Source organism: Terrapene carolina, unplaced genomic scaffold, assembly GCF_002925995.2.
Source record: "Terrapene carolina triunguis isolate 2854851 unplaced genomic scaffold, T_m_triunguis-2.0 Scaffold66, whole genome shotgun sequence".
NCBI lineage: Eukaryota > Metazoa > Chordata > Testudines > Emydidae > Terrapene > Terrapene triunguis.
The window spans coordinates 66,878,326-66,892,329 of NW_020664417.1; the positions used below are offsets into that span (position 1 = coordinate 66,878,326).

The window sequence follows — 14,004 nt, forward strand, 5'->3', positions numbered from 1 at the left end:
TTAAAATAATGACTTTTTAATGACCACATTAGAGAAACAATTGATGTGTGTTGGACAAGATTGCACAAATGAGTAGGGTTTCCTTGTAAGGAAAGCTGCAAGGGCAGGGGGAAAAGACTCAGAAGTTATTTCTGGTTCTCCAGATCTTACAAATTAGCAAATCTTTTCATACTGCATTTTCACATCCCGTCTGCTAACATTTCTTCCACCCCACCCCACTCACCACTGCTGACACCACAGCTAATAATGCAAACCAAACTTCAATCTACATCTGACATTCATGTAGGCTGGTAATACACTGTACAGTTTATTATAAAGAAAACCAACCTACTTGCATTATTGTTTCAATTCTCTGTCTTATGCTAACCCGAAAAGGAGAAAGAGACATCTAACCAACAAATTTGGGAAGTTGCATTTCATTACCAGTATTTACTCTGGCTGCAGTAGCTTCAGCCTTCTTCCACTTGCTGAAACATGAAAGGTGCCTTGTTTTCATTAGTGTTCCTATCTTGCACAGAGAATGCATCAAAGGTATCAGAAGGTTTTACATTACTGTGCTGAAAATTATCTCCTCAAACTTTAAAATGAAAGTAAATCCAAAGTAATTAGTTATAACTGCATTGTTTTGCACCGGTTTAAATTAAATGGTAAATATTTGAAGTAATAACAATTAAAACCTAAGATAGCTTTCAAAGTGCTGTTTCCATGGAAAATCCAAATGAAAATCCAATACAAAGCCTGATTAAAACCTAACCAACCAAAACACTGCAGATTACCGAGATTCCAATTAAATATGACAAATGAATACTTGACAGGTTTCAATTCCAATTCTATTTATGTCAGAATGATCCATTAATATTGAAGATTAAATTACCAGAATTTGAGCAATACAATTGTTCTATATAGCTAGACAAGTCATCTTAAAATTTGGATCAGAGAAAGCACTCACTCAAATGTCAAATGCTACATTTATAGAGGACCAAAAGTGCATTGCATCTTGTTCTGTCATCACCTATTGACTAATGCTAACAAAAATTACTGGAGGCAGATGACATGCCACTGTCTAAATCCTGTTTTAAAAAGTGACAGCAGAATTCAAAAGTCAGTAGAGTATAATTTTCATCGCAATGTCACCCACTTTTCACGGGGTTCAGTTCAAGATTTTGTGAATATGACAAAAAGTCTCCCTTACTGTCTGTAATCCTTGCATTATACAATTTGAGACTTCTATCATGCTACTCTTGTTTTGGAGGTGTTCATGGCATAATAAGTACATTTAGTAGTTTGATCTGGTTGTGCTTCTACTTATTCTGAAATCTGTCTAATTTCAAAGGGTAAATATGTAATCCTAACAAAGAAAAGTTACCTTTGTCCTCCTTTTAATTTCATTTTAAAGTTTAATAATTAATATAGTATAATGGTAGTTGCCCCACAATTTCCAAAATTTAAGCAAACTAGAGTCCACTGTATGTTGGAATTTCTGAGAATAAATTTGGATAAGACCACTTTTATTATCTACTGAAGAGCACATCAAAAGTTAGGATAAATCATAGTCTTACAGTTCATCCAAGATTCCGTGTTTATATATTGCTTTATATATATTGTGCTTCAGACAGTTTCAGAAGAACTGTGAACTTATTCAGCTAAATCTCAAAAATACTTGCCTTCATTGCACTGTATCTACCTGGATATAGCCAGTGCTTTAGCCTCATTTTCCTAAGCACTAAATTTCACCCTTAAATTAACAAGAATAAAAATAAATAACAATTTAGGAAGCAGGCTGCCAACAGCTTTACACATATATAAATGGGAAAATGATAACTGAATTTAGGATAATTATTATTTCCACTGGGGGCGGGGAGTGTCCATTATTCTGTATGACTTGAAATAGTCATGCATTGCTGAAATGCAGACCTTCAGCAAATGCAGACTGCTGCAGTCCTTCTCCCTCATATACATTAGATTTGTCAATTTCCTGACCACAGAGCATGATCTATTTTTATTGGGTCAATATGTCTATTTTAGGAATAAAACAAGAACAATTTTAACTGCTGATCTAAGCCTTTGAAAGAAGCTAAAGTCATGCACAAAGCCAAACAAAATCTATACTGGGTTTGAGGAGCTGATGAGACTCCATCTTCCTCACATACACAACTATACAAACTTGATTAGCAAACTCCTCATTTCACACGTCAGCACTATGTACTCTTTGACATGCGGTAATCTTTGACATAAAGTAATCTACTATATAGTTTAAGGGCATCACCCAAAGCTCACTGAAGTCAATGCACATTGACTTCAAAGAGCTTTAGATAAGGGTCAATAAGTGTGGAACAGTAAATTATTTAAGATCTATTATAGAAATGTATTTTAAAGTCCACTATTTTCTAATTGTAGACAAAAAAGAAAATTGCAAACTATTAAGTATTTAATTACCATAATTTTGTAATTGCTGAAGAATTACTCATACTGCAAATCAGGATGCATTCCCCACCCCATTCCCATATATATAAAAAATCCTTAATTTAAATGATATGTTCTAAAAGTATTTTCCACAATATACCGTGGAGGAAAAAATCAAACCGTGCTTTCCTTTTCTAAATAATTCAACATGGAGTAGAAACCTCAATATTGTTTTGAAAACACGTTGCATAATATTGGGGGAAAGGGAAGACTCTAGAAGGAGATTTTTAGTTCCTATTTTCTTTATGCTGATGCTGCACAAATTCAATTTCAGGAAAACGTCATAAGCAATGATTGTATGACAAAAAAAATGGAAGTAGAAAATAGAACACATGTCCCTTATCAGTTCCTTTTGTTAAAAAAAAAAAACATTGTGTATGCAATTTAATTCCCTTGAACCCAGCCCCTGCACTGATTTTTTTAAATTATTTAACTGTTTCAGCAATGTAGTTTTAAAATAATGTAAAAAAATCCTGCTGATTTTATTTGTATGGTTATGTTCCATTATTTTGTATGGCTGCATTTTAACAAATTTTACCATTTAAAATAAAATAGTTATAATTTAAGCTATTTTATTTTATTATTTTGGACTGACCTTTCCACAAGTCTACTTATTATGGCTCACTAGTGTGATTATGTGTGTGAATGTTGTGTTTGCCCCTACCATTTTCCATATGCTCTGCCTCACCAACACTGCCATCCGGCGTAGTCCTTTCGTAGTTGTCCTCTGGGAGTGGAAGGGCACCCAGTCTTGGCCCTGATGAACTCTTACTGCTTGGTGTTTCTGACTCCTCCAGACCGCTGTCATAGCAACTCTGCAATGACCCTTGATGTGGGTCCTGAGGCTGACTCACAACAGAAAACGTCACTCTACGAAATGGCTGCAAGAGAAAAGATTCTGAATGTCACTGAAAAGTTAGGTCTTTGAACAAATGATTCTCAAAACATGACTTAAAACATACTAATATTTTAATGTTGACTAACTGAACATAAAACTTTGAAGTTTTGTCTAATTTAAAATAAACAATTTGAAGTGTTTGACATTGCATTAGGAATGTCATGGATTTTTCAGTTTGCAACACTATCAAGTACCTTCATTCAGTCTGGCAAAAAATCTGTTTCAAAAAACCTATATCAGGTAAGAGAAAAACTATACAAGATTTACAAGATAAATGCTCAAATTTGAAATATGTTGTGGCTGCTGGTAACACTAACACACACATAGACCTTTTTAAAATCATTGTCTGTGGTTTTGGAAGCCCATCCACGTAAGAAAGATAACAGGAAACAGAAATGTTCAGTCTCTCTTAGCTCTTTTGCCATAAAATTTAATGCCTGGAGATTGGGTATGCTGCCAGCTGACTTTATAAAGCCTTTAAAGTACCACTGGCACAGCTGAAACCAGATGCTTCCACTGGGACCATTCAAATGTTGATTATTATGGATTCGTGTTCATTCAAAATGTCAGCGATTACAGAAGAAATAATTGTCACTATAAAAGTTTACATACTGAACTCTGACACTCAAGAGTATTCCAAGAAGTGGGTGAGTTCTACTCTCAACATTTAGAAGACACTTAAATGTAGACTGGGAATTAAAAAAAAAAAAAAAAGCTAGGTGTCTACCTCCCATTGAAACATATTACACATTTCAATTCATTTTAGTGAAAGTTAATAGACATTAGGTTTTTGAAATATTGTACCTGTAATAACAAACAATAATAATACATTTAATTTACTATTAATAAACTGTATTTTTAGGTTGCAACAAAACCTATAACACTAGAAAACTAGACTATATTTTAATCTCTAATCTATTTGCACATGACACTTGTTTATTAGTGTATATTAGTAATATTACACTAATAAAAAAGTGTCATGTGCAAATAGATTAGAGATTAAAATATAGTCTAGTTTTCTAGTGTTTTAGGTTTTGTTACAACCTAAAATGTATATATAATTTCACCTTGCTGTCATCTTAACAATCATATTGACATTATCACTTTGGATTTTCAAAACACTGTGCAAACATGAATACTAACAAAAGCTACAATCCTGCAAAGGAATGAATGAGACTCCACACAGGTTTAAAGATCAGTCCCTTTGTTTGACTGAGGTACGCTTTGAAGGTGTAAAGCAATATTTAAGTGCTAATGTTCAATAGGTTGGTAACTAGGTAGCATTATGGATATAAACTAATGAACAAGAACTCCTGGAACAAGTAAATCAGCACAGATTATAAATGTGATTGTTGTTGTTAATATAAGAAAAAAAATGAGGTTAACAGACCTGTGGTATTATCATGCTAAATCTTCAAACTTTAAAGTTTGCTTATGTTTGTTGCTATAAAGTGTTGGTATGTCAGTTTTACTCATAGCTCTACAGTACGCCCATTATGAGAAGAAGAGAGGTAAATGTAAACAGTGCAAAATGGGGCAAATAAACCACAAAAGATGTGGAGAGCCAATGCTACTAAAGTGGGAAAAGGGGACAGACAACAATAGAGAGAGTTAGAGCTTCTGTGCAGGGACCCTGGCCCTGTGTGATCTAAGCTTCTTTTCCCCTAAGGAACCTCAGCAAGGTGGATTTTGATGGTTATATCCCTTGCCACACCACAAGACCAGAAGCCCCTCCTCCTTAAATGGAACATTCTGCAGCAAATCAGCTTGTTGAACCTCATAGGAATTTTAGAGCCCTTCCCAGGTGTTTTAAAACAGTAGGGTAGAATAAGGCCGTTAATATTCTGAACTGTGAGATGTTTGGATCATTTGTATTCCATGTCATATGTTAGATTACATACTGTGTTATTTGCTATTGACAGTTTACACACATATGCATATGCTCACATATACCTTGTATTTAAGTAATGGTAAAGTCCTTTGTCCTTATAGTTTTAGAGCTGAGTAACTAGCTATCATATTTTCTTTAGTACTGGAGAGAGCCACTTCTACTCACTGCATTTTGTCACTCCATTGGACTTTAAAGAATTTTAAATGGATGCCAAACACAGATATGTGTTTTTGATAATCTGCCATTTTTCTCTACCATGACTTTTTTCAGATAATTTAAGAATACTCTCAAACACAAGTATGCACTATATGGAAAGTTAAGGATAAGTAAGTCCAGTAAAGATCACTATTCTCATTACATTGACAGAAGTCACAGGCTATTTCCACTGTTCTGACATGGTTGCTATATTCATTTCTTCACTTTGTGACCATGTAAGCTGACCAGTTGCCTGACTTTATTACATTGGAGATGAGATATTTTCTGTTTTGGAAAATATGGGCATATTATTTAGCAGGAATGTTAAAAGCTCCTAATATATTCCAAACTGATGATATACTATGGTCCAGAAAACAACTCAGTTGTCTTAAAAGGGGGGTAGGAGGAAAAGGTTTGTGCCAGTTATAAAGGTTTTCAAAACAAGAAACACAAAATGCAGAATGTACTTAAAATAAGTCTATTTACCTATTTTAGTTTTATACACAACTGACAAACTTCCTATGGCTCTAAAGCAAAAAGAGAATGTCAACAAAAAATGATGCTCCCAGCTAAACAATTAAAACATCAAGACATTATTTTTTTTTAAATAAGGTTAAAATATGATGTGTAAGTGAAAGCTGTCAGTGTATCCTGAGCTCTAATTTCAATATTCTTTCATTTTAATACACAGCATTATGCTTAGAGGGACAAATCCTGCACCTCCCCTACTGCTACAAAGGGACCCCTGGCAGCAGAAGTAGTGCTGGTTGTATGTGTTGCACACCCTCTTTGCAGCACAGAGTCCTGGGTGGAAATGGGTAGACAACTAGAAGGCAGAGCCAGAGAAACTACTACTATTTGAACTGTCCCTATGTAGAGTAAGGGATGAGGCATATAAAGTCCTGTGGAAGCCTCTATGGAGTAGCCTCCACAGTTGCTCCAAGGCCTAGAAGGATTCCTTCCCTCCCACCCTCAATTCATCTACCCAGTGCCCAGCATCACTACTCAGGCTGGGTCCTGGGCTTGGGTTTGGGGGTTCAATGAACTGGCCTCCTAATAGTACTTTGGAGCCTGCATACAGTGAAATTCCATTTATAATCAATTAAAGTGAAAGGCTTGAATTTTTCAGTGCTTTGCAAGGCACAAAGTGCAAATCCAGTAATAGTGAACCTGTGCTTATGCTGAGGTTGTTCTGTGACAGGAAAAGCAACTTAGTTATAAGATGATACCACTGCAGTTATTTTTAAATAACTCTACTCCTCTCATTTCTAGCTTTGAAGCAGGGCTGACACACTGAACTGAAAAGTAGGAAGTCACTCAGTGTTTACATGTTCTGTAACATGATACTTCTTAACTTTTCTCCTTCCCCCTTGAGCTGGTTTTTATATTTTCATTTATAATGACAACATTACACTTACACAGGTGAGTTATTATGTTTAGAGAGGTTGGCAGGAGCAACTGAGCAATGCAGTGGAGAGCATCTGAACCAGTGCTGCTCAACACATTTCTTTTGTATTGCGACTTTCATTCTGCCTTAGGAGGAGTGCAGCAAAATAGCAGCCTTTTAGAGTAGAATATGTATAACCTCCACAAGGTAAGTAAATGTAACCTGGGATGAGTGCCACCCCCACAGAGAGACATTGAATGAGCTTCCGCCGGGGTGGGTGGGGAGAAGAGGCATTCCAAATTCCAATCCTGGTGAAGAGTGGTGAAATGTGACACAATACAATACTAAAGGTACAGAATAGCTGTGAGCAATTTGGTGTGATCAATGACTCGAGAGCTCTGCAGTCTGAATCACAGATCACTGCATTGACCTCACATTGGCTAAATCCACCAGTTCATACAGAAAACTTACCAGAGGAAGATTGAAGAGAAATGTATTTTCCCTACCTAACTCCCCAAATGAAGAAAAAGGTTGCAATCTTGTTCCTGCTGAAATAAGTGATAAAACTCTGCTCAGTGGAAGCAGGATAGCATCCATATTACATGAACATAGAAAAAGGAAGACATTCCGTTATCTTGCCTACAGCTGTGTGGCTGAGGTGCAGTGTGTCTGTCCTAGCCAACACTCCTCTTAACCTCATGTTCATGTGGCAGAATATGCTATAAAAGTGAATGCCTGAAACTATAGTACATAGTATTCTAAAAAATACCCCGACATTTAAGACAGGAAGGGAAGAAGCTTTGTTTTTAGTCAAAACAGCATGTGTACATAAGACATATACATGCATCTGTTTTTTGGCAAGAGGAATGCATTCTGCTTCCCAGTTGAGATAATATATAAATATGCACGTCTGATGGTTACATCCTCCCTTGAAAAATGTGTATTGTAACATGCTGCAGTGAAAGCATCCTATAATGTGAGATACCAGACAAGCAGGGATAACTCATATTCACTCCCACAGTAAACAGTGAAACATATAAAAGACAACACACTAACAAGTACAGACAAGATACATATATACAGGTACAGAAAACTGCAAAGGGTGGGGAGAACTCCAGATGACATAAACTGGTGCAACTCCATGGAGCTTTGCTGATTTGCACCAGCTGATAAACTGGCCCTTTATTTTGTGCATGATAGTTAGCATACAGAGATGTGAGGATAGGTCTTACTGTTCTGTTAAAGGCTTTGTCTGGAGTAGAGTTCAAGGAGTGATGGTAGCATGTATTAGCTAAATTCTCCCTGACTGCACAACTGTTTTACGAATTTCCTTAGATGTCTTCTCAGCTCATTACTTAGACTAGAAGGTCTTTGAGGCAGGGATCGTCTTTTTTGTTCTGTTTCTGTACCGTACCTATTACAGTGGGGTCCTGGTCCAAGTCTGAGGCTCCTAGGTGCTACCACAATACAAATAAATAATAATAAATTCTGGCACTATGCAGAAAAGTATGCCTACATTGTGACCCAACTACATATCGCTACCCACAAAAAAAAAAAAAAAAAATCTGGATCCAGACTTAGATGCTGTTCTGCAAAAATGGATATAATCTATCAAACCAGGAGTTATCTGCAAGCGAGACTGGGTGATCAGATCAGGGCCCATAACAAATAAGGGTACATCTGCACAGCAGGTAGGATGACCAGAGAGCAAGTGTGAAAAATCGGGACTGGGGTGGGGTGTAATAGGAGTCTATATAAGAAAAAGATCCAAAAATCAGGACTGTCCCTATAAAATCGGGACATCTGGTCACCCTAACTGCAGGTGGCAGCATGAGTAAACAGACATATGCTAGCTCTGCTGTAGCTAGCATGCTAAACATGGCAGTGTAGCCAGGGGTAGCACAGGCATCAGCTTGGTCTAATGCATGAGTACAACTTTGCCCAGATGCCCATGGTACATACTCATGCAGTTAGCCTGAGCCACTGCCCATGCTACCCCAGCTACACTGATATTTTTAGCATGCTAGCTAGAGTGCATCTGTCCTCTCGTGCTAGGAAGTACGCTCTCCGCTGCAGTTTAGAAATACACGAAAGGTCTGATCCTTCCTACAAGGTGCTAAATACAATTACAAGTTAGTTGAAGTTGGTGGTGTTCTGAACCTCACAGAGATGCTCACAACTTTGCAGGATATGGCCCTAAAACGCAAAGACCATTCCCTTCATCCCAGGTTCCACCATGGAACCACTCAGCCTAGGGCTGGCTCCAGGTTTTCTGCTGCCCAAGCGACGGGGAAAAAAAAAAAGCCGATCGGCAGCACTTCGGCGGCAGCTCAGTCGTGCCGCTCCACTCTTTGGCAGCAGTTCGGCGGCGGGTCCTTCACTCCCTCTCTTCCTCTTCGGCAGCAGCTCAAAGAGGAAGAGAGGGACTGGGGGACCCACCGTCGAATTCCTGCCGAAGACCCGGACGTGCCGTCCCAATAACGGCCGGAGTGCCGGCCCTTTGTATTGGCCGCCCCAAGCACCTGCTTCCTTAGCTGGTGCCTGGAGCCGGCCCTGAGTCAGCCACAGCTCTGACCATCGATTATTGGAGGGTATGAATAAGGTTATGGTAAATCAAGAATGTAGTGCAAGAGGTGTGCTTTGTGATTTTTGCCCCCTTCCCCCAAACTCCTTGCCACACATACTTTTTCTGTTTACCACTAGGCAGAAGAAGTCACTGAAATATCAGTTTGAGGCAACTTCTTTGCAATTTCCTCATTGGGCATTCAATCCCAAATGTTTGCATTGCCACCCACTCCTAGAGGTTCTGCTTTAAAATGTGGAGGCCTACTCAGGGGTATGATGAATCAGTGTATCCTCCCTTTCCAGCTAGCACCACCTCTTTGGAGTCAGGTTGTGTCAATTAAATCCCACTCATGCTGATTTTGCCCTATCACAAGATCCAGAATAATACGATTATTACTAAAAAAAAAACGCAAAAAATGAAAATTCCTTTTTTCATTTAAATTATTGCTTATCGGTTTTGGGGTCTTGTGGAGTGATGCCTTTAATGAGATGTGAGGCATTCTCCACCTAGAAGATGTGAATAGATGTCAGGGATTTGAGACCTCCCTGCCCTTCCCATATTGTTAAAGGAATAAACTTCCCAGGTAGGTCCCGACAGACAGAGAGGAGATCCAAGGGGAGATGAAAAAGAGGAATGTGGTATGGAAAAGGTTGAAAGCCCTGAGCATGGTTATTACTATTTATTCTCTACATTTAAAAATGTGATGGAACTTCTGTGAATTATTAAAAATTAACATTTTAAAACACATTCAGGTTTTAATGTTGCCATTTTTCTCTAGTGCTAGTCTGAGTAGGAATTATCTGACACAAAATTAACACACATAATATTCAGTTCAGTACAGCCCATTTAGCCCATTCCACTGACTTTAAAAGAATGTGATATAATTCTGGCAAAATCCTTTCTCCAAGAATGATGTGCAAGTTAATTGGTATTTTGCAGCATTTATTACACGTTTAGAGACAATGCAAACATTAGAATTCTGAACTCTATATTGCATGACTTCTAAGAATCAGATCTTCACAGTCAAATGTATTAAAAAAGTTCAATGTATCTTGCCTCATGGAGTAAGAGTATGGCCTGTGCTTCCCTGATAAAAAGAAACAGACACTGATGGCAATATGTTTGCTGTCAGAACAATTAAGGAGCATTGATGTTGATTAATTCAATACATGTTAAAAACAGAAAATTCTGGACAGATATATGTTGTTCACCATGGCCCTTATGATAATCAACAACAGGATGCCAAGCACCATATAGCTGCGATAGTATAGTCTGTATACTACTAGATCAGGACACTACTAATCCTAAAAAAACCCAAAGTATTACATCTTTACTTACTTTGAAAAAACCTGACTGTCATTAAATGGGGGCACTTGGAATTAAGGCTGCAGATATAGTTCACCTTCATGCAAAACACAAAACTGTAGAGTGTCCATAATTTTTTTTAAAGAGTACTGGAAATGACCAGGAATGTATGTTGACTTACATATATTATGACCCTTTCAGTAAATATATTTGATTAATGATATTACTGACATGAAAATTCACTTTACAGATTCCTTAAACTCTGATCAACAATATCAATTTTAAAGCTCTCAGATGTCAACATATGATGAAAGAATGGTTACTTATCCTACAACAGTAACTGCGATCCTTTGAGATGTAGTCCGTGTGGCACCCATTGTAGGTACATATGTGCCTCGTGCATGTGAGATCAGATATTTTTTTAATAGCACTATCTGTCAGTGCTGCACTTGCACCCTATTCTCCTCATGCTTTTCTGCGAGGGCATAAAGGGCAGAATGGCCCCAAGCCTTCCTCAGTTCCCTCATAATTTGAAGCCCATGGTAGCTGAGGGCTCTGGGAAGTAGGGATGAAGGGCATGTCATGAGGTCCATACTGACTACAACACCTCAAAGAATCACAGTTGCTGTTGGGTAAATAAGTGTTCTTTCTTCTTTGAGTATGTGTCAATGTGGATTCCACTGTAAGTGACTGGCAAGCAGTAGCCCCTCAGGATGGTGGGAATGAGGAGTTCCAGCTGCATCAGTCAAACAGTGATTGTACTACTACTCTCCTGAACTTGGCATCTGATCAGGCAGGTAAGTCCAAGACATAGTGTCTGACAAAGGTCAATGAGTTACTCTACGTGGCCAATGTAAAGATTTCTTATACAGGCACATTTCTGAAGCCTTTAAGACCTTTAAGACTATTGGCTAAGTAAGTAAACAGACATGGTGACAGTCTGAAAGATTTGGTCCTGACAATATAAATATAAAGCATTATCCTGGAAAAACTGAGTGTGTGAAGCATCTTTTCTCTTGGCACTGAATGGGAATGTTGAAACTATTAATGATCCTGGGTTTGGGTGGGAATAAAAGTGCTCAAAGTTTTATGAAGGTACCTGATACTGCTTCTCTACCCTTTAAGATGTAGGCTGGATGGCAGCTGGGGTTTGCCAGAGCCCCTTGGCTGTTTCCAGTATGCCTTCATTTATCAGAATTACAATTCTGGCCGGACTGGTGCTGTCAGGATGTCAAAGAGTTTGAGTGATTTCCCTTGTATGACCATTGTTTGGATATCCAGGGTCTCTGCTATGTCAGTTAGGAGATCCTGGAATGCTTTGAAGTTATCAAATGCTGGTGCCAAGGCTGGTGTCACCATCTCCTCAGGTGACAATGATAACTCCTTCGGCGGAGAATGAAGATGCTGTTGTTCCACCCAGTTTTTGGGCGCTGACCATTGGCTCAGGAATTGGTGGTCTGGGTACTGATACCACTGTAGAGCCCAATCTCCTCTTCTTCCTCAATGTAAAGGAGAAGGATCTGCAGGACATTTGAAATGACAGTTCCTAGTAGAGCCACTATGAGCAGGGTGTCAGCATATGCAAGTACTAGCTTGGTTGCAACTGGCCAGCCCAGTGCTATTCCTGCATCTTTCGTAGTGACACTATACAAGAGGGATCTCTAGGATCACGCTCAGATGGTAATAGTAAGGCATCTCTGTTTGGAGTAGTCCAGTGACAGTGGAGTAGGACGAGCGGTGAGGTGTAGTATTCTCTAAATGGCACTGCCAAGGAAGGATGTTTTTATGTGATTCCAAGCCTAATGTTGCATTGGTACAGATGATGTCCCCAGAGAGGATCTCAATGGTTCTGTGAGAGCATACTTTGGTCTTGTAATCAGCACCATGGTCAGTGCAGGTGCCTTCATTGGTGTCAATGCTGGTTGTGTCTATTTCCCTAGCACTACTCTCTTAGCAAAGGACTTAGACTCCCTATCCCTGGAGAAGTGATATTTTCTCTCTCTATGGGGTGGTGCCTCTCTATGCTAGGAGCCATGTTTGACTTCCTCTTGCCTCAACCTTCCTTTTAGCCTCAACCTTCTGTTGGGGCACCAGTGCCAGCTCCAACTGTGGCATCCACATTGACACATCCTTGAAGAACAATATTTATGCATCAGCTGCAGTGGAGCAGATAAGGATATTTACGACAAATAAAGCTCATAACTTCATTTCATATACATTAATTTAAGCATGAGTCCTTGCTTAGATCTAGATCTACCTAAACTTTGAAGTTTTAAAACAAAACCATTTGTAACATAAGGTGACTGGGGGGGGGGAACAGTTGACATATTGTTGAAATATCACATAAAAGAGTCACTTTTAACCCTGTAAAAACTAAAACTTTGTCCTAGATGTCAGCAGTGAAATTTTGATCACCAATTTTTATTACAATGCCTACCAAGGGGATTTATACCTGGAAAAAAATAAATATATCTTTAACTATGGAGTTGCTCCTGATACATTCATAATGAGATTACACAGGCAAATTGACACAAGAGGTCTCCAAATGCTTGGCAACATGGCAACATATCATTAAGGGCTTTTATGTTTTAGCTGTACCGTTTCCAATGCCCAGTGATTCTGCTAGCATTGTGAATCAACATGATAAAGCTGCTCCAGACCCACCCAAACCCACTGGTTGCTGCTCAGCATTTCTTCCATACCCAAAAAATTCTTGCTGCTACTGCAACTCAGTAAATGGAATGCAGTTGTGTCTGCTAATGGTCCTCCTCACCCTTGGCTCACACATTGCTGTCCCCCACATGCTCTGCTAACAGGGCATGGATATTGATAACTCTGCCATCAACTGTATCTGCCCACAAGGGGAACCCCTGCAACCTTCCTTCAAATTTGCCCACAAGGTAGATAATGAATTCTTTCCTGTTACTCCTTAGTCTCATGAACCATGCTTCTCCTATCTCCCCCACTCCATCACTGACTGAGATAAATTATTCCCTATATGACCAAGAAAATTAAATCACATTAATACTTTTACCTTCCGAGGGATGGCCAACCCTAATTTCAGTTACCAGCATCTTGGATGTATATACAGGCAGATTAGGCAGAAAGTTAAAGCAACAGTAGTAGCTGCGTCATACTTAAACTTGACACATGCTTTCCATTATAAGACAGATTGTCCTCTAAAATCCCCAGTATATTTTTTCTCCCCAGTTTTCCTTCTATTGCAAGATTCCCTTGCACAAAGAGGTCTGCCAACTAGTCTTTCAATCTCGATTGGAGACTGTTTTTGAAAACTCCCT

General features: G+C 38.7%; 1 protein-coding gene across 1 annotated transcript in view; it reads right to left on the bottom strand.

Annotated features, from left to right (window-relative positions):
* PCDH7 (protocadherin 7) overlaps positions 1-14,004 on the bottom strand; it is a 388,023-nt gene that overhangs the window by 215,359 nt on the left and 158,660 nt on the right. The window contains exon 2 of the mRNA XM_024197409.1: positions 3,128-3,344. Within this exon, the coding sequence (XP_024053177.1) occupies positions 3,128-3,344 (217 nt within the window). The remainder of the gene's footprint in view (positions 1-3,127; positions 3,345-14,004) is intronic.